The sequence below is a fragment of the Neopsephotus bourkii genome, unplaced genomic scaffold (genome assembly GCF_033783945.1).
Source record: "Neopsephotus bourkii isolate Nb327-2 ecotype Australia unplaced genomic scaffold, CSIRO-AGI_Nbou_v1 NB_1423, whole genome shotgun sequence".
Classification (NCBI taxonomy): domain Eukaryota; kingdom Metazoa; phylum Chordata; class Aves; order Psittaciformes; family Psittacidae; genus Neopsephotus; species Neopsephotus bourkii.
The window spans coordinates 3,463,139-3,482,724 of record NW_026901900.1 but is presented as its reverse complement, the minus strand read 5'-3'; the positions used below and the strand labels follow the sequence as shown (position 1 = coordinate 3,482,724).

Below are 19,586 nucleotides of genomic sequence, written 5' to 3'. Positions count from 1 at the left end.
CTAGCAGCGCAGCCTGACAGCCCTTTTGGTGAGATAAATGTATGTACTGCACTCACCTGCTTATGAAAGAGGCAGAAAATGTTCAAAAGTGTTAAAATGACATTGTTAAGTATAAAACTAATAAACTGTGTTTTGTAATTATGACTGTTCTAAAATACAAAGCCTTACGGAAAGTCTCTCTCCTTTGCCTTTGGCTGCATCTCCTGAATCCCCTGCTTGGAGAAGCCAGGATGGTATTTCTGCCACTGAGTAGCTGTGATCCCACACCTGAACATTTACACCTTTGCTGTAATAAACTCCTCTTCATATGGAACAGTTATGAGACGTGCTTAGTGCAGTGGATTCCTCTGTCTGTCCCTGATCTCCTCCAGAAATTACAGCAATGTCTTACTAGTTTGCACAGGGAAAATTCTTCTAAATTGATAAATTCTAGAAAATAATGAGTAAAACCTCAGAATTTAAAAGAAAAGGAAAACATCTGGGGAAAAAGTAAGTGTTTTGTAAAAATAAACAAGAGTTTGGAAAATAACATCAACCATTATTTCATGGTCTATTACAGTAAAATCTGTGTTAGGGCTGTTGTGAGAAGGTCTTGAGACTTGACCACTGCCCCAGGTAATGCAGGCAGCAATTCTAGCAGCCACGTGCCCTCAGCCAGGCTTTCCTTGAGTCATCTGGACCACAGCATGAACCCTCCTTTCTACAATAACAAACCCCAAATCCTATTTGCAGAAAGAGCTCACAAATAGGGGGATGGCAGAAGCTCAAGGACATGATGAGTAACAACACCGTATTTGCCTTTTAGAGGTTCAGCAATGTCTCTGTTACTGTGTGTGCACTTCCCCAAAGCTCTACACCCAACTCAAATTCAGGTTTTCAAAATAGGATTTCCAGGATCTTTTAAGTGACTGGGAGAAGAGGAACTTTCCAATGGTCCAACAGCTCTTTCTTGCCAGCCCAGGATGAAGTAACTAACGGGAGAAATGACTTGTCAGGTGGATGTTTGGAACCCCAAGGAGGTCCCCATCATACGTACCCTCCAACTGCAGGTCTAAATACTCTGAGCAATACCCACAGCAAGAGAGAAAGGCAGCGAGAGAGGCAGAGAGAGAAAGCAAAGAAAGGAAGAAACAGTAAAGATTGCTGAAATAGAACAGACAGAAGAGTTAACTCTGCAGCAGCCGCGTCCTCAAATGCTGAGCTCCTGCCAGGACATACCAGGAACATTCCAAAGCCATTTCAAAGGGTACAATCACTGAACACAACAGAAAATTCACATCAATATATAAACCAAGCAGAAGATTCAACACTGGGTAAAAAGCATCTTTCTCAAGCCCAACACACCCAGGCTGAAGTTATCAATGAGTGGGATTTGCTGATACTGGATGCTCCCTGCTCAGAGAACTTCAGCAAAACCCCTTATTTTCACAAAAGAAACTACCATATAGAATTAAATATGGGAAAAGAAGTTAGCTAAATAATCTTAAAGGAAAGAAATACACCTGGAACACCTTGTCTATATAATGTTTAAGGCAGCAAATACTCTCAGGAGTAGTTTAAGCAGAACTGCCATGAGGGATGTCCTACCAATCCATGCAAGGACAAACCATTAACCTTTCAGAGTTTACATTCTAGGGTGGCACAGGCAGGCAGAGAAGCACCAGCAATTGGGAAGATGATCACAGAGCGTATTTAGATGTGTACTGAAACATCTGGAGGCATATTCTGAAACATCTGGCTCTTGCATGATCTCAGTGATTGTAGAATCTACAGAGTCCTTCTGGAGCTCCAAGGAGTATTAAAGATCTCCACTGTAGACTTCAGTATTGCAGGGAGGTGGGAAAGGAGAAGGAGGATCTCCACTGTAGACTTCAGGAGGGGAAAAAAGGAGAAGGAGGAGGTGTTTCTACAGGAATTGGAATGTGGTTTGGGGAAGTGCTTGTAGAAAGCCATTAAGAACCAGAGTCAATCCAAAACATTCTCAAACTTCCAGCGTTTTTCAGGGATCATTAAGGAACATGGTAAGAAATGAACGTATTCACTACTGGTGTGCCTGTTCCAAGAGAAGGAACAGTCTGGGAGAGCAGCAGACACCAGAAAATTCCCATTCCCATCACTGTTCAAGATGGCAATTCATACACTGGGAGAAACCTGGTTACTGAACTGAGCTGAAGCAGCTGAGATCACCACCCATGGAACAGGTTTCTGTCTTCCCACAGCTTCTATTCTGATTTTTGGCTACAGTTGTAGCTGTGGAAGCTACAGACACCTTTAAGTGGAGACTGTGGTTATTTAAGTACCTACTTTCTTTGCCAAAATGGAATTAGTTTGTAGGACTGCAGTCATGCAAACCCAAGCAGGTTCTGGAAGGTTTGTCTTGCTGAAAGTGCTCCAGAAATATCCACTTATGTAGAGAGAAAAACACATTTGAAATGACACTGCCTGAAACATCTAACAGCACAGCCACAACATCTAACTAGCCAAACCAAAAGAAAACCCATCTTCCTACCTGCAAGGGAACAAATGGAAGGCATAAGAACCTGCCAAGTAAAGACTCACATTGCTGCTGCGCATCCAGCCAGCCACGTGTTATCCTACTCTACTCACACTATGCATTCAGAGAGGAAAAGCATCTGGAGCTCAGTTTGTTTTAGGTACAAATGCCAATGGATTTAATTAGATCTAATTCAAGTACTGAAAATTGGAAAGGAGATGGTGCTTTCAGCACAGCAGGAAGGAGTATTCTTATTCTCCTCTTAGATCCCTTTTGTGAAGCCAGGCTGCTTGGCCATGCCATCCCTATGTGTACAAACAAGCTCCATTTATCCAAACAGCTCTTCAGCTGCAATCCCTGCAAGCAAAGGAATCCCAGGCATCTCACTCACTTCACCTGTGAGGAAGAAAAGGCCATCTGAGGTGGGCATCCAAAATAAAACAGAGTCATGTTATTAACAACTCAGCTCAAAGCTGCCAAACCAAACACACCTTTGGTTAACTGCCTCCCTCAATCAGCCATGGTTCTGTAACCCCATTGTTTCCTGAGCCATGACATTTTAACTCCTAGTAGCTATTTGCTGGAGAGTGTGCACACGCCAAGGCCACACTGACTACTCAACAATGTCACATGACCTCACAGGATAAGAAGTAAATAACTGTTCCTGAGTCAGATACATAAAACAGGGACTCCAACTAGCTGAATCACACTCTGGAGGGAAAAACATGGGAAAACCCCATGTACCTGCATCCAGTTCAGGAGCAACAACAAAAGAGGGAGCTGTTGGAGTAAGTCCAGAGGAGACCACAGAGATGCTACAAGGGCTGGAGCAGCTCTGCTCTGGAGCCAGGATGAGAGCTGGGCTGGTTCAGCCTGGAGAAGAGAAGGCTCCTTAAGGGGAGACCTTAGAGAAGCTCCAGTGCCTAAAGGGGTACAGGAAACCTGGAAAGGGGCTTTGGACAAGGGCCTGTAGGGACAGCACAAGGGGAATGGCTTTAACCTGCCAGAGGGGAGATTGAGATGAGCTCTTAGGCAGAAGCTCTTCCCTGTGAGGGTGCTGAGGCGCTGGCACAGGGTGCCCAGAGAAGCTGTGGCTGCCCCATCCCTGGCAGTGTTCAAGGTCAGGTTGGACACAGGGGCTTGGAGCAACCTGCTCTAGTGGAAGGTGTCCCTGCCCGTGGCAGGGGATTGGAACTTTATGGTCCCTTCCAATAAAAACCAGTCTGATTCTGTATCTTTAAACTGGGTAGTACTTCTGACTGTATGCAAGTGAACTTATGTTTAGTGCTTTGAAAAGCACCTTCCCCTCTCAAAAGTAGAGTAGGCTAGGTCTGAACACAGTCAATTCCACCTGAACTGCTGCCTAGCAGGTAAAAAAATCTCAGGATTTGCTCTATCTTTTTCTGGCGTTTTGCACTTTCTATCATTTACTGTCTCTAATGTACTACTTTGTCAATGAGAGGAAAACGACCATTTGAGTTACTTAAATCTGCCCCTTGCAAGACCACACACAGCTTCCAAGATGTTGCACTTGCTATCACAGACACTACTTTGACTCTTCTGTGTGATCTGACCTGGCGTCTCTGCCATGAGCCTGGGCCTGGATCTCTCGTGCAGACAGATGGGTGATGCTCTGTGACGTGGCCAAGTGGCTAAAATGAGCCACGCGTTTCTTAAAACAAACCTGTTGTGACAAGGAAGCTGGAAGACACCTCACACACACGTGGAACCATAGGGTCTAAAGGGAAAAGGGATTTATTAACGCCTGGGCAGAGCAGGATGCTGGACCAGGGAAGTTCCCTTCCTACCTGGTGAAAACAGCCTTCTCATTCTTCGCATCCATGGTCAGCTTGATGGTCTCCTGGCCTGAGCCCGTGCTGATGGTTTCTGTGATGGTGTCAGCTTTGTCCTCCTCCTCCTCGCTGTCGGAGCCCCCGGAGGAGCTGCTGTCTGAGGCCACCAGCGGTGCTTTCCTCGTGACACAGACGTTCCAAACACAGGGGGAAGCAGTGCTGACTGCAGGGAGTGAATAACCCACAGCGCACAGTGAACAAACCACAGGAGCAACTCCCCAGGTACCACCCCAAGGAAGCACAGCAGTGTGAAGTGAGGTGCTTACAATGGCTGCATATCTGGAGATGGTGGTTTCTGTGCAGATCCCACAGCACACAAGCTCATTTTTGCAAGTAAGAGGTAAAAATGAGTGTTCTCCACCTGCCACCTTGTGTCCGTGTTTAATATAGACAGCAGAGGAGACTATTTTGATTGACAGAATCATAGGGTGGTTTGGATTGGAAGGGACCTTAAAGCTCCTCCAGTTCCAACCCCCTGCCATGGGCAGGAACACCTTCCACTAGAACATGTTGCCCCAAGCCCCATCCAACCTAGTCTTCCACAGCTCCAATGGGAGATCAGACCATAAAAGTGGGGCAGAAGGAGGCACCTTCTCCCTTCCAATATTCTCCGACTTTCAGTTGTTACTAGACAAAAGATAAATTTAGCTCTATCAAATTCCTCTGTTAAACCTTGGTTTTCCTTGCTTAGAAGGGAGGAGGGAAAGAAATCAGACTGAAGGTCCCCCAGTGGCTCACCACAAGTACCAACAGTCTAACTTCACAAAATCAGAGAATCAACAGGTTGGAAAAGAACCATAAACTTCATCCTCTGAATTTCTGGCAAATAATTTTATAATCATGCCTGCAGATAAAATAGGACTTTTGAACAGTTTAGAAATGAATGGTCTCTGTGGCATCAACTCTTACTAACTTAAACTTTTATTGCTGAATAGCATTATCCCAACAAACATTTGGGATTTCTGAGTTATTATTTCAACAGATTGATCTCTGAACAAAACAGCCTTCAAGTAAGATACAGGAGGTGATGCTGGAGGGGAGTGCTCCCTGGCAGGCTTGGTTGTACCATCTCACTTACAGCTCTTGTCTTGACTCTGCTTTGGGTTCCCTTCTGAATCGTTGCTTTCTGTGTCGACGGGAGAGCTGCATCGTGGACCCGATTCTGAACTACAGTAGAGGGGAAAAGCCTTGAGAGTGAAGTACAGGTGTCCTGGTTGTGCTGCTGAGTAGCCCCAGCAGAAGAAACCACCAGAACTACTCTTTCTTTACATCAATACTTTTAACTTTTAAAAAGCCTGTTTGTTTACTTATTTTCTACTCTTATTGTAGCATCGATGCTGATACACAAAAGTATTCCTGTATCACATGACATGATGCTAACACCAGATAGAAGCACTGGAAGGCAAAGCATGAAGCCCTGATCCAGACTAATCAGCAACATTACAAACTAAAAAGGGTAGCAAAGGGAAGGGAAAGGGAAGAAGAGATCACAGTCAATGTACCCTATCAAACCGCATCTCAAGTGTTCTTTCACTCAGAAGCTGGACAGGATTGGAAGGCTCTGTGCCTCTTACCAACAGAAGGGCTGGAAGTCTGTAAACTTTGCCCATCCTTTCTCTTCTGGTGTGGTGTTCTCCGGGGCTGCTGAATCCCACACGCTGGACCCAACATCCATGGCAACACAGGGCGTGGGGGGCTTCGAGCTGACGGGCTCAAACACCGCTGTCCAGCCAGAGCCTGCCCATGGAACCAGACAAGAATCCTGTGACTATTGGGGCATCCCAAAAAGATTCCAAAGTCATCCCAGAGACAAGAAACCTTCAGAATCTACAGGAACTGCCAACCTCACACATTACAATCAGCTTCAAAACCCCTCTTCTGATAAATACTAACGTCATCCACAAGAAAGAATCAGTTAGGAAAACTGAATGAGTATCTTCATTTCTTAAGCCAATGACTTTCAGCTGGACCCCAAATACCTCCATTTCCTGCCCAAATCAAGTGGCTTTCAAGCACCGTTTAGTTTTGGCAGTTACAGGGAAGGAATTGATATACGGATTAAAATGCTGATGATTACAGAAGTGATCCTGAGCAAAACTAAGAACATACTTGGTTTTAACAATCCCAGTCTACTCTAGGACATCTACTCCTACAAACCATGAATTTTTAAAGGTGTTTTTACCTGTGTTTTCTCAAGAAAGAGAAAGGATTGCAGAGGTCTGCTGTGCAAACTGTGTTGCACATAGCAAAACTAAGAGTAGGAGAGCTCCATCAAGCATTGACTCCTACAGTTGCTCATAAACTGAACCAACATTTGAACCATGTCCCTAAGAAGGGTAACAAACCTGATGGACACTATCCACAGGATGATATCAGTGGTGTTTGTAATGGCTCTTCCAAGTAAGAACTGAAAATATGTGACACTGCTGAATGGGTTTAGAGGGCTGATTACTGGGCCTTGAGCAACCTGGCCTAGCGGGAGGTGTCCCTGCCCATGGCAGGGGCTGGGACTGGATGAGCTTTAAGGCCCCTTCCAACTCAAACCAGTTTGGGATTCTGCGATTCTCTCCAGTCTTCCTCCAGGCATTGGAAGAACGGGTTTGCAAGATGCAAACCAAAGCTAGATCTGCAGGACAGGCAGACATGAGGAGTGTGGAGACACCTGGCTCAGAGTCTGCATAACCCTCTTCTAAGGCAATGTAATGAGCTAATGTCATAATCCTCCATTGATGTTCTGTTCATGAGTTATGTGCACAAAAAGCACTGGTATTATTATTGTATATGTACCTCTGTGGTTCTCTTGGCACAACTGAAGCGCCACTCTGCTATTCTGAAGGAGCTGGGCAGGGCTTAATCTCACTAATGCTTCTGAGGCCAAAACCAAGGATTGAATCATACACTCATGGAATTAACCGGGGTGGAAAAGCCCTTTAAGCTCATCCAGTCCAACCAATCCCCAGCACTAACCCGTGGCACTGAGGCCTCAGCTACACGGTGTGTGAACACTTGCAGGGATGGTGACTCCAGCACTGCCCTGGGCAGCCTGTGCCAGTGCCTGAGCACCCTTTGGGGAAGGAATTGTTCCTCATCTCCATCTGAACCTGCCCTGGTGCAGCTTGAGGCTTTTTCCTCTTGTCCCATCCCTTGTTCCTTGGGAACAGAGACCAGTCTCCTGCTAGCACTAGCCTCCTGTCAGGCAGTTGTAGAGAGTGAAATTCCCACATCCCACCTACACAGGTGGAATTGCAGAACAGCCACAGAAACCTGGCTGTTTCCAAACTGCTGTTATGCAGAAATGTTCCAGATCTCAGCTCAAAGGGGATAATGTCCCGAACCGTTTACCTTCAGAGGAGTCAGAGTCTTTCTGCTCAGAAGTATTATTCTTGTTGCTGTTTGCCTGGGAAGGAGGCGGCTGCTGTTCCGTTTCCTCCTCTTCGGAGTCCACGCTTCCATCGTGATCCCCATTCTCAAGATCACTTTTTGAGGAACTCTCTGAGGTCTGAGATGCCCCAAATCTAAATTGCAGAACTCAGAATCAGAAATATCCCTTCCAGCAGCCAGGGGCCCCCTAACCTGCCCCAGGGAGAAAGCCCAAACACTGAGTAGACCAAGTGAGGCCTTTCAGAGAGCTCATCTCCCAAAGGACACAAAGCTCAGAGAGGTACCAGCAGATGCTCCTTCCGGTGCTCCCACTACCATCTCTGTGTGCTATATTTGCCAAAATGCATCTGCAGAGCTAGACTGGGAAATATATTGCAGTGATGTGTTCAGGGCTAGAGACTGGTAAGAGCAAAACAGGGGAAAACCGGTGTGGTATCAATTCCGTGTGTAAGCAAGACAATTACTGATGCTGGGCAAGTATCATAGTATCACAGTATGTTAGAGATTGGAAGGGAGCTCAAAAGATCATCTAGTCCAATCCCCCTGCCGGAGCAGGAACACCTAGATAAGGTTACACAGGAACGTGTCCACGCGGGTTTTGAATGTTTCCAGAGAAGGAGACTCCACAACCCCCCTGGGCAGCCTGTTCCAGTGTTCCGTCACCCTCACTGAGAAGAAGTTTCTTCTCAAGTTTAAGTGGAACCTCTTGTGTTCCAGTTTGTACCCATTACCCCTTGTCCTATCATTGTTTGCCACTGAGAAGAGCCTGGCTCCATCCTCGTGACACTCCCCCTTTATATATTTATATACACTAATAAGGTCACCCCTCAATCTCCTCTTCTCCAAACTATAGAGACAGTAGATGTTAAAGTCTTGGTAATTTTCATATTTCATTTGATTGTCTTTTCAGACTTAGAGAATTAACTTTATTTAATAAGTGACTGTATCAAAGGGATGAAAAACTGTAAATTATTTGCACTGGCAGAGATACACCACAGGAGGCCTCTCATTCTCATGCAAAACATTCCTTGTTTTAACATTTTGGAAAAGAATATTCCCTTGACTACCCTCAGCCTTACCAATTTTCCAACCTCCTCCAAACATGAGTAAGTTTTAAGTATTTCAAACTAAGGGTTGTTTTAAAGTATCTTTGATAACAGACTCAGTAACTTGGTGTTTCTGTCATTAGTACACTGCCTTAAATTGAATATTTGGTTTCATGTTCAAGAGAAACCACCTCTTCCCGCAGCAGTGTGACATGGAAAGTGTTCTGCTTATGTCAGAAAAAGGCCTCTCAGCACATCAATAACAAACAATTCAGCATGCAAGGAACGAAACTGTAGTTTCATAGCATTTGGGAGGGATTAACCTTGGTTTTCACCTTACCGTGTTCTCGATTTCACTTGGGTTGCATAGGTTATCTCCTTCTCTTCCCAGATATCTTCTTCCTCCTCGTTGTCATCAAATTGTTGGATCCTCTCATTGCAGCAGGCTTCAAAGAGGGAAGCATTGGGCTGAAAGAATATTAAAACCAAAATCAAATCCCATTCATTCTTAGGAGACAGAAACAAAAACCTCAGTGATGAAGCAGCTAATGGAGCAGCATTTGGACAGAACTGATACCATGAAGGTGTTTGCATATATTTCATTTTACATCTCAGGTTGTGCAACAAGCAATGTTCAGACGTGGAAGAGTACTAGTAGCTCAATATGCTCAGGAGCAGCAAGCCCATGAGAGATCCAAAAAGAACCACCACAGTATCTCAGCCCATGCTGCTCCCAAAGGTGCATGCTGCTGGTTTGTGACATGACTCCACTGGATCTTCACAATGGCAGTCACGGTAGAAGAGGGCTGGAAACAATTCTCCTAAGAACATGTCTGTAGACTGACAAGCTTGGAACTTGGGAGAATAAAGTGATGCCACAGATGCAAATGGCCCCAGCTGGACTAATCCCCGGTGCAATGTGTTTCAATGACTGCATTCTTCTTGACAGAATGGCAGGAAGCCTTTGAGCAAAGCTGTCCACCTGGACAGGCTGGAAAGGTGGGACCACGTGAACCTCATGAAGTTCAACAAGGCCAAGGGCAAGGTCCTGCATGTGGGTCAGGGCAATCCCGGTACAAACACAGGCTGGGGGAGATTGGATGGAGCAGCCTGAGCAGAAGGACCTGGGGTATTGGGTGAGAAGAAGCACCCCATGATCTGGCTTCAGTGTGTGCTTGAGCCCAGAACCCCCCCGTGTGCTGGGCTGCACCCCCAGAGTGTGAGCAGCAGCTCAGGGAGGGGATCCTGCCTCTCTGCTGTGGTCTGGGGAGACCCCCCCTGCAGTCCTGATCCAGCTCTGGGGCAGCAGCACAAGAAGGAAGTGGAGCTGTTGGACAAGGTCCAGAGGAGGCCACAGAGATGCTGTGAGGGCTGGAGCAGCTCTGAGCAACCTGCTCTAGTGGAAGGTGTCCCTGCCCATGGCAGGGGGTTGGGACTGGAGAAGCTTTAAGCTCCCTTCCAACCCCAAATAATGTACCAAATCTTGCTCCTTTCAAATGACTCACACTGTCATCATCTGCATCGATGTTGAAGTTTATCTCTGCGATCCTGTCAAAGGGAGCACTGCAAAAAGAAAAGAAAGAGTGTCAGTGATAGCATAGAGTGACAAAGCACTTCTGCATGCCCAGCAAGAAAACAGAGATGCTTTCTCTGACTGCTCAGTGCCTCCACATTTGCTCCCTGAATGTTCACTTCTGTGTTATGTGCGACAGTGCAACCTGCTGTAGTGGAAGGTGTCCTTGCTCATGGCAGGGGCTTAGAACTGGAGGAGCTTTAAGATCCCTTCCAACCCAAAACAGGCCGTGACTCTACGATTCTACCACAGGAACAGCAGAGGGGACTGCAGGCCAAAAATCTCCAACCTCAGAGCACAGTTTGGGTCCCTGCAGCACTTCTTCACCGTTATAAACGGATCTCTAAGTTTGGGCAGTATCATTTTCTTCCAAAGAAGGCTGTTTGCTAGTAAAAATACTGTCATGCAAATCCCCAGGACACTGAAACATGATTAATGCTTCTTAAAATACTCAAATTCGTATCTGCAGCAGTTTTCAACAGCAGGAAAACAGACAACAGAAGCATGTTCAATACCAGGCCTGTTCTGTAATATTGCCTCTTTCTCTAATCATAAATACAGAGAGAATATCCCAGTTACAGATGTTAATGAGATTCTCCTTCATTTTATAAGGACATAAGATGCTTTTAACTCTTCACGTAAGTTAATTCTTTCCTTCTACCTATACACACACAAGTTCAGTATTTGCTGTTATTTAACAGAAGTGAAAAGTGTATTTTACTTTTTAATGTGTAGAACTAAGTATTTAATCCAACTTCAAATGAACTCTCATTCTAGTCTTGATCTTTCTGGCCTTATTAAAGTTCTGACATCCACAGGGCTCACTAAAAGCCCAGACAGGAAAGCTGGACTCCAAAACCCTTCTCCATGATAGAATACAGTTGCCAACTACTTGGCAAACACCTTAATAGAGGCCTTAAGGCTCTGAGGATCTCATGACTCTACTTTGATACATACTTGAAAGCAGCTCTGCAGCAGCCAAGCTATTTCTACATTGTCATTGCATTTAAGGTATTTCATAGCACCCAGAAGATGCTAAATATAGGGTCTGAGCAGAACCACCAAAAGAATCCTCAATAAATCACATCTGGAGCAGCCAAGCAGTCGGAGCCATGCCCAGAACTTGCTGGGCAAAAAGCATCCAGCTCCTGCCCAGATTCCAGGGCAAAGGGATCCTGTGGCTCTTTGTAGAGCAGCCCCAGCATTTACTGACCAGTGTTGGCTCCAGGATGGTGTCAGCAGGTTCTGCCTTGATGCCCCAATGATAAATATTTCCTCTGACTGAGAGAAACATTGCCACGAGGTGACAGTGAACAGGCAAAACTGAGAAACAAGGGAACACACTGGGTGTCCTCCAGAAGCACCCTTCTGACAGTCACTATGGACTAAATGGTTACAGTCCCTGAAACATTATGGACAAACAGGGTAATTCAGGCCCGGTAATTCCCTTAAGTACAGTTTTTGAGAAGAGAAGATGAGCTGCTGTTTTAATTAATTAATTCCATTAATTCTTCTCTAAAAGCAGCACAAATTCCAAACACAGGGTTCAGCAAGTCACGTGACATTTAATCCACCTCTATTTGCCTTCTTTGAACTGTTATTTGCTCCTGCCTTATTTACATTTCCTTTTCCATAAGAGCAAATAGCTGATTTTTTCTGTGGACTTCATGAAAACATTATTCTTCCTCCTCCTAATTTCAATAAGGCCTTAATGCCACTGGGGAATATCTGTAGAACTGCATGGACTTTGCTCTAATGCTTTGCTTTCTGTGCAGTTACATTTATTCTAGAATAGGGCTGGGTAATAGTTTCATGTTTTATTTAAAAGGTTTCTCTACAAAATGAAGAAGTGCTTTTCCCTGGTTCTAAAAGTGGCTTTGGCCATAAAGGGTGGACTCCTATAAGCAGAAAACCATCAGATGCTCTCCAAGCCACTGATCAGTCTGTTTCAAACCAAAGGAGGTAGAGAGTGAGGTTCCCTTTTCAAACCTGAACCAGAAGAAGCAAGATTAGAGGCAAAAAGGTTTAAATGCTCAATATAAACCTCCTGAAGTTTTCTAAACGTACTTGATATTATCATCCTGGTCTGCAAATTCCTCATCGTTGAAGCCGAACTGATCCACAAAGTTCGCTGTCATCTGCTGGATCTGGTACTCGGAGAAGGCCTGAGCAAAGGAACCCAAAAGAGCCCTCATTAAGGTGGCCAAAGACATGCAACTGAACTGGTTGAAAACACGTATTCTAGAAAAGCATTAATATCACAGCAAACTGGTGAACTCTGAGGAATCATCTGCTCCAACCCCCTTTCAAAAAAGTAGGATCAAACAGCAAGCCCTGAAGAGATGTTTCTCTGATCTGCTCTTAGCTTCTTCCAAAGAGACTTATGGAATTTTCCTAGGGAGCCATTTGTTGGCTCCATTATTCTATTTGAATGTTATACTGGTGGTTTTTACTTGTTTTCCCCTGTTGCAGTATAAAGTTTACCTTGCTGCTACTTAAACACACCATGGACATCAAGAAGCCACTTTTCCTCTAAACCCCTCTTCCTTGTAGGATGAGGCACATGTCTCTATATAATTTTATCTTCTCTTGACCAAGTGGACCAAACTCTTTCAACTTTACTTCCTATGTCATATTCTGCATCCCCGATCACTCTCATTACCATCTTCTAGGTTACTTTTTGCTAAGACAGATCACTTCTGAAGGTCACTGCCTCCAACTGGACATTCACCAAGGAGAAGAGGAAATTACTCCATATGTCCTTGAAACAATACCCCCAAATACCATCATGTTTGGTTTCCCACCGCAGCTTCATGCTTCTATTTTTCCACTTTCACCCCAGGAATTTGCACCTCCATCCCTGGCAGGGTTCAAGGACAGGCTGGACAGAGCTGGAGCAACCTGCTCTAGTGGAAGGTGTCCCGGCCCGTGGCAAGTGGCTGGAACTGCAGGAGCTTTAACGTCCCTTCCAACACAAACCATTTCAGGATTCATTTAAATCTATTTCCTCCCGTATAAAGACAGGATGAGAAAGTTGGGGCTGTTCAGCCTGGAGAAGAGAAGGCTGCGTGGAGACCTCATAGCAGCCTTCCAGTATCTGAAGGGGCCTGTAAGAATGCTGCGGAGGGACTCTTCATTAGGGACTGTAGTGATAGGGCAAGGGGTAATGGATTAAAACTTAAACAGGGGAAGTTTAGACTGGATATAAGGAGGAAGTTCTTTACTGTAAGGGTGGTGAGGCACTGGAATGGTTTGCCCAGGGAAGCTGGGAATGCTCCATCCCTGGCAGTGTACAAGGCCAGGCTGGACAGAGGCTTGGGTGACATGGTTTAGTGTGAGGTATCCCTGCCCATGGCAGGGGGCTGGAACTGGATGAGCTTAAGGTCGTTTCCAACCCTAACTATCCTATTATTTCCAGTTGGAGGGCAGACCACGTAAGCAACTACCCTGGAAAAACACAAAAGAGTTGAACACACTAACAGTGGAATCTAGGAACTGCTCTATGCTGGGGCAGATTAAGGACAAGGTAGAGAAGGAAGCTCCCCAGGAACAGCAAAGAGCATGTTATCAACACACCTGTTGGAGAGAAAGTTCATTGGGAAAAGCACTCTCAATGTCTTCATCCTCACTGGAGGAGTGCAGATGGTGAGTGCTCACCTGAGGGAAGTATAGAAAAGTCAGCACAAGTGAAAGCTAAAAAACTCAAAGCCTTTTGTTCCACATATATAATCATTTACCATGGTGGTCAGATGGCAAAAACCACCCCAGTGACTAACACAGAAACATGGACGAGAGTTTACCAACATGTATCAGAGCTCCTGCTTCAAGAACTATTATGGAACATATTCTCTACAAACACTCAGCCCTTGTAAGCCTTCTTCATTAAATGAAGCAAAAGAACAAAAACCCTCTAGCAACATCACTTGGCTAAGAAAGCTAAGGAAAGTCTAGAAAGTAACGAGCCCATCTGAAATCTGCACTGTTCTCACCAAATCCACTGTATTCCTCCTGTTGGTTTCCGTCAGTGTCTCTTCTACAAAGCTCTCCCATCTCCCTCTGCAATCCTCAGGTAGTTCTGCAAGAAAAAGGGCACCACAAGGTTTAGCACAACTCACAGAGAAGTATCAAACCAGTCACTCTGCCCTGCTGGTTAACTGGGAGCTGCTGAGCAAACAGATACCCCTGCACATGAGCTAAGCAATGAATTGTGTAAGTGCTCTGCAAAGTGAATTACGTTTTACTTGTGATCTCCTAAAAATGGTAAATTCAGCTGAGAAGGGAACATATTCTGTTAGGCCAAGCAGTAGGAAATCACTGATCTGAACGTCTTAACTCACTTGTGGAATTACAGTGCGATAAGGATACAAAACTCCTGCTCCTGAGTATAGGAGTAATATATGGAATAGCCCTTCAGTCAACCAGGCCAGCTTCCATCCTCTTATCCACCCTGCCTGCTCACTGGGGCACACAGCATGGATAAAAGGGAAAGCCTTGGTGCTGTGCAAGCTCAGTGAGAGTTAAACCAGTGGGGTGTGATCAGCACCATTTATCACAAATCCCAAACACAGCACTGCATGGTTGCTATGAATAAAGTTGTCTTCATCCCCCCAGGCCCAGTGCAGTGAAACAAAGGAGGGAAATCACCAAGACCTGTGATATTTTCAGTCTTTACTGAAATCTTTGTAACTTCTCCATTTTCATGTAGATCTGACATCATACCAAGTTACTGTCTTACAGTGTCTTATCACTGGAGATGTCTGACAGAAGCCAAAAATGGAAACTCATCGTTTCCCTGAATAGATACAGATGGAAAATCTGATTTCCTCTCATAGGAAAATGTCAGATAAATCTAGTTCTCCAAATAAATTCAATGAAGATGTGATGGACAAAGCTTGGCAAGGTATCTGACAAAGCAAAGGTGTAGGGCCTCTGTGACACATCATTTAGTGTGTCTCTTCCTCTCAGACAGATATGAGAATAAAGAAGCATAGAAACACCACTCTAGAATGCTGTAAAGAGCACTATGAATGTACACAGAAATCAGGAAGGAAAGCAGCATTCTTTCCTTGTTACCTTCAGTCTCTGGTTGCAAAAAACAAAGCTTCAACCATTTCAACCTAACTATGAAAATAAAGAGCAACCAAGTTTGTTCTCGACAGTTTAAGTTACGGGAAATTGCGATGTTTAACTGGAAATCCTTTTCATTATAGAAGGAATCATCATGAAATACATGCAATAGTCTTTCCAAAGGCCTACAAGGGTTATTGAATCAAGGGGGGAGGAAGGAGCAGAGAAAGGAGCACGAACCTTTAATGAACTCACTGATCTGAGTCTGCATGGGGCCCTTCTCCATATTCTGCACCACAGCATTGGCTATCCGGGTGAGGTGGCCCATGTTGCCTCTCCTCATCCCACCTTCTGCCCTGAAAAAGGAAACAGACATTAGCAAAAGAACCAGGCACAGGAGCCCCGGGGTCACATCCAAAACCACTTCCATCAGCCAGACACACTATGAGCTCCCCACTGCTGCAAGGGTCTGGCACATGCAGGTGCTGCTGCAGGCAGGGTCCCTGTGGAAGATGCAACAGTGAAGTGGAATATTCCTGCTCAAGCAGGATGAGTCTTCCCAGAACAAACCAATCTGTCTGCACCTTCCATGTGCTGAGAGGAAAGGGATCATTTATCCAGTTCAGGATACACTGGGTAAAATATAAGCCAGTTACAAAGAGGAAGCTAAGTGGGTACACTGGAAGAACACTGCAGATAGAAATTATTTGATTATAATTTCCACTAAAGAAAACTCCCAGCAGTAAGAATTTACATCATTACTACCAGAAAGGCTTTAGTTTTACTTGCAATTGAAGTATTAAGCAGATGAATTCAAGAGAACAAAAGACATTAATCCACAACCATTAGATACCCCCCTTACAAAACAAATTTAAGAAGCCAGCACTAAATCCGAGCAGTCTCTGAGTCACTTTTCTTTTAATCTTTACTGGTTCTAGCAGAACAGCAATACAAAAACCAGGGGGCGAAGAGCCTGGAATGAGTCTGCTTTCCACACTGTCCAAAGGACTGAGATTTGGAAGGAAAACCTAAACCCAGTGGCAGATTCCTGGTTAAGAAATTTCACAGCACTGTGTTTAGAAACAGCATTTCTACCTTTACACTGGTGCTGAAAAGAAGTTGAGACAAGACTCTTATTTACTGTAATATTATGAATGGCTTTAACTATTAAAGATTGAGATGAGCTCTTAGGCAGAAGCTCTTCCCTGTGAGGGTGCTGAGGCGCTGGCACAGAGTTCCCAGAGAAGCTGTGGCTGCTCCATCCCTGGCAGTGTTCAAGGCCAGGTTGGACACAGGGGCTTGGAGCAACCTGCTCTAGTGGAAGGTGTCCCTACCCGTGGCAGGGGTTTGGAACTGGATGAACTTTAACATCACTTTCAACAGAAACTGTCATTCTATGATTCTAGACATTAAAGAATCCCAAATCCTAAAGTTAGATTCGGAAATGAAAGTTCCTTGGCACAGCACCAGGACCATGCAAGGTTGACTCAATCCACCCCAAACAAAACTGGTGGGTCAGAATCAAACTAAGCAGAAAAAAACCCCTTACAAACAGGGTGACAAGAAGTTTCCACCTCACTATAGGACAACTCCAGCTGTAAAACAAAGGGTTCTGTCCTAGATGCCAGCAGAGACAACGCGTAAGAAAGTGTGATGCAGCAAAAGGATTTGTCTGTGAACTCACACTGATGGCCATACCTACTTCATTTTCAATTCTAATTACCCAGACTCATCAAATACTCTGCAACAAAAGAACTACATGGGTTACCCTGAAGTTAAATCCTAGTGGTTATAAAATCCATTCAAGAACACATGGAATAACTAAGAGAACCCAAGAAGAATCCAATGTTCCAATAGGAAAAAACATTACCACCATTCTTGCTGATGATTACTAACTCCCAATATCACCATTTGGAATCTCTGCCCCTGGGGCTCCCAGTGCCTCACTCCATCTCCTCACTGAGTGCATCAACCATCTCCAGCTAAGCTCAAGTTTCTTAAAGCACATCATCTGAGATACCTCTTTTAAGGCAGTATTCTTTTCTGGCCATTAAAATTCAGTCCAATGTGGTGACTGGAACTGCTGGCATGAAACATGGATGAGCTCTAGCTCCTATCTAATTTAATTAGGAAAACTCTTAAGCACCAACCACAGATGTTTTTGTTACCTACAACTGTGCACAGTTAGAGTTGTGCAATGAAACTATCAGTGCCATTTGTTATCACCAGCCCAAGGGGGTGCAAGAGGAAGAAACAAACCAAAAAAACCCAACCAAATCAAACCAAACTCCAAAAAAGTCAAACCCAAACCCACCAATTATGGTCTTACAGTGACCCTACAGTAATTACAGTGGGACTACAAAGCACTGTGAAGCCATAAGGAGCTCAAAATAGCAAGGGAGGACCAAAACATTTAGATGGACAAAGAAGGAGAAGCCTGGATAAAATGTTCACTTTTGTATGTTTTATGTTTTTTTACTGATTTTGTTCTTATAATCACTGCAATCAGAATGAAATCTGAGTTGTTTATAGAACTGTAGTATTAACTTGGGGCAAATCTGGGACAAAAATACTTTCCCACCTCTGCTTCCACAGAGTTGCCCACTGGGGAGAATATAATCATGTATTTAAACAAAAAGCAAAGCTAAGATGCAGTGTAATATCCTGAGAAAGCAAGAAAGCAGCACATTGTGTCTGGGGTGAGATGTTACAGAGATTAAATAAATCAAATCACACTTTCACACTATAAGTCTGCCGGTGAATTCAAATATCACCTATTTCCAAATCACTTATACAAATAAATAAACTTAATTCCAAATCACAATCACAGCCCAAATCATTACAGACACCACTGATTCACCCAAATAATTAGAAGACTATTTTAAGGCATTATTCTAAACCCGCAGCCCCAGGACAAAAGCCTCTGTTCCCAAATCCTTACTGTATTTTGTCATTGGCTTCCCAGGCATCCAATATCCTTTGCACAAGGCAGCATTTCTGGAACAGCTGGAGGGGAAAACAAAGAGATAGGAAAAAACCTCAAACGTTTGCCAAAGGGAGACTCAGGCCTCAGAAGTCTGCACTGAACTAGAGTTACTTTTTGTTCAGTTCTTCACTCTACTGAACAAGAGCTTCGAGTTCAGCACTTCCCTTTCCCAAGAGCTCAAGTTTCTTCTTTCTCAGACAATCTGGGGCAAACAACAACACCTATAAATGTCTTCAGCCTGCTGCTCTGGGGCTTCACTGAGCAGTCATGAGGACACTGTTGTCATTTACAACATAACGACAGCAAGATTTCACCATTAGGGCCTCTATGCAGAAGTTAAAACGTAGTTACACACTTGTAGCTCTTTTTTTTTTTTTGGTCTTATATGCAGTTTATATGCATTTTTACTAAAATATTAAGTAAAAATGGAATCACAAGCCCGTTAAAGGAGATGGGTGGCTTGTTTATTTTGTTAATTGGATGCTAAAACCAGATCTACAAAAGCAAATACATTTCCATCTAGATCTGACAGACCCTCTTCCTCAGGGACTGTCGTGACAGGACAAGGGGTAATGGGTTCAAATTGAAAGAGGGAAAGTTCAGGTTGGAGACAGAATCCTAGAATCATAGAATAGTTAGGGTTGGAAAGGACCTTAAGCTCATCCAGTTCCAACCCCCCTGCCATGGGCAGAAACACATCACACTAAACCATCTCACCCAAGGCTCTCTCCACCCTGGCCATGAACACCACCAGGGATGGAGCATTCACAACTTCCCTGGGCAACCCATTGCAGTGCCTCACCACCCTTACAGTAAGAATTTCCTCCTTATATCCAATCTAAACTTCCCCTGTTTAAGTTTTAACCCGTTATCCCTTGTCCTGTCGCTACAGTTGCTAATGAAGAGTCCCTCCCCAGCATTCTTACAGGCCCCTTCAGATACTGGAAGGCTGCTATGAGGTCTCCATGCAGCCTTCTCTTCTCCAGGCTGAACAGCCCCAACTTTCTCAGCCTATCTTCATATGGGAGGTGCTCCAGTCCCCTGATCATCCTCGTGGCATTCTCTGGACTTGTTCCAACAGTTCCATGTCCTTTTTATGTTGAGGACACCAGAACTGCACACAATACTCCAAGTGAGGTCTCACAAGAGCAGAATAAAGGGACAAGGATCACCTCCTTCGACCTGC

At 44.5% G+C, this 19,586-nt stretch overlaps 1 protein-coding gene across 4 annotated transcripts in view; it reads right to left on the bottom strand.

Moving 5' to 3' along the window:
* Positions 1-19,586, bottom strand: part of PPP6R2 (protein phosphatase 6 regulatory subunit 2) — a 93,488-nt gene that overhangs the window by 11,111 nt on the left and 62,791 nt on the right. For 2 of the 4 annotated variants that reach the window (XM_061368102.1, XM_061368103.1), the window contains exons 13-23: positions 18,356-18,420; positions 15,655-15,770; positions 14,337-14,422; positions 13,924-14,004; positions 12,415-12,512; positions 10,280-10,337; positions 9,115-9,242; positions 7,690-7,862; positions 5,922-6,084; positions 5,426-5,514; positions 4,303-4,510 (exon numbers count right to left, since the gene is read on the bottom strand). In XM_061368102.1, the coding sequence (XP_061224086.1) occupies positions 4,303-4,510; positions 5,426-5,514; positions 5,922-6,084; positions 7,690-7,862; positions 9,115-9,242; positions 10,280-10,337; positions 12,415-12,512; positions 13,924-14,004; positions 14,337-14,422; positions 15,655-15,770; positions 18,356-18,420 (1,265 nt within the window). Of the gene's footprint in view, positions 1-4,068; positions 4,233-4,302; positions 4,511-5,425; positions 5,515-5,921; positions 6,085-7,689; positions 7,863-9,114; positions 9,243-10,279; positions 10,338-12,414; positions 12,513-13,923; positions 14,005-14,336; positions 14,423-15,654; positions 15,771-18,355; positions 18,421-19,586 lie in introns of all 4 variants that reach the window. The other 2 variants (XR_009727660.1, XM_061368104.1) reach the window with 2 other exon arrangements.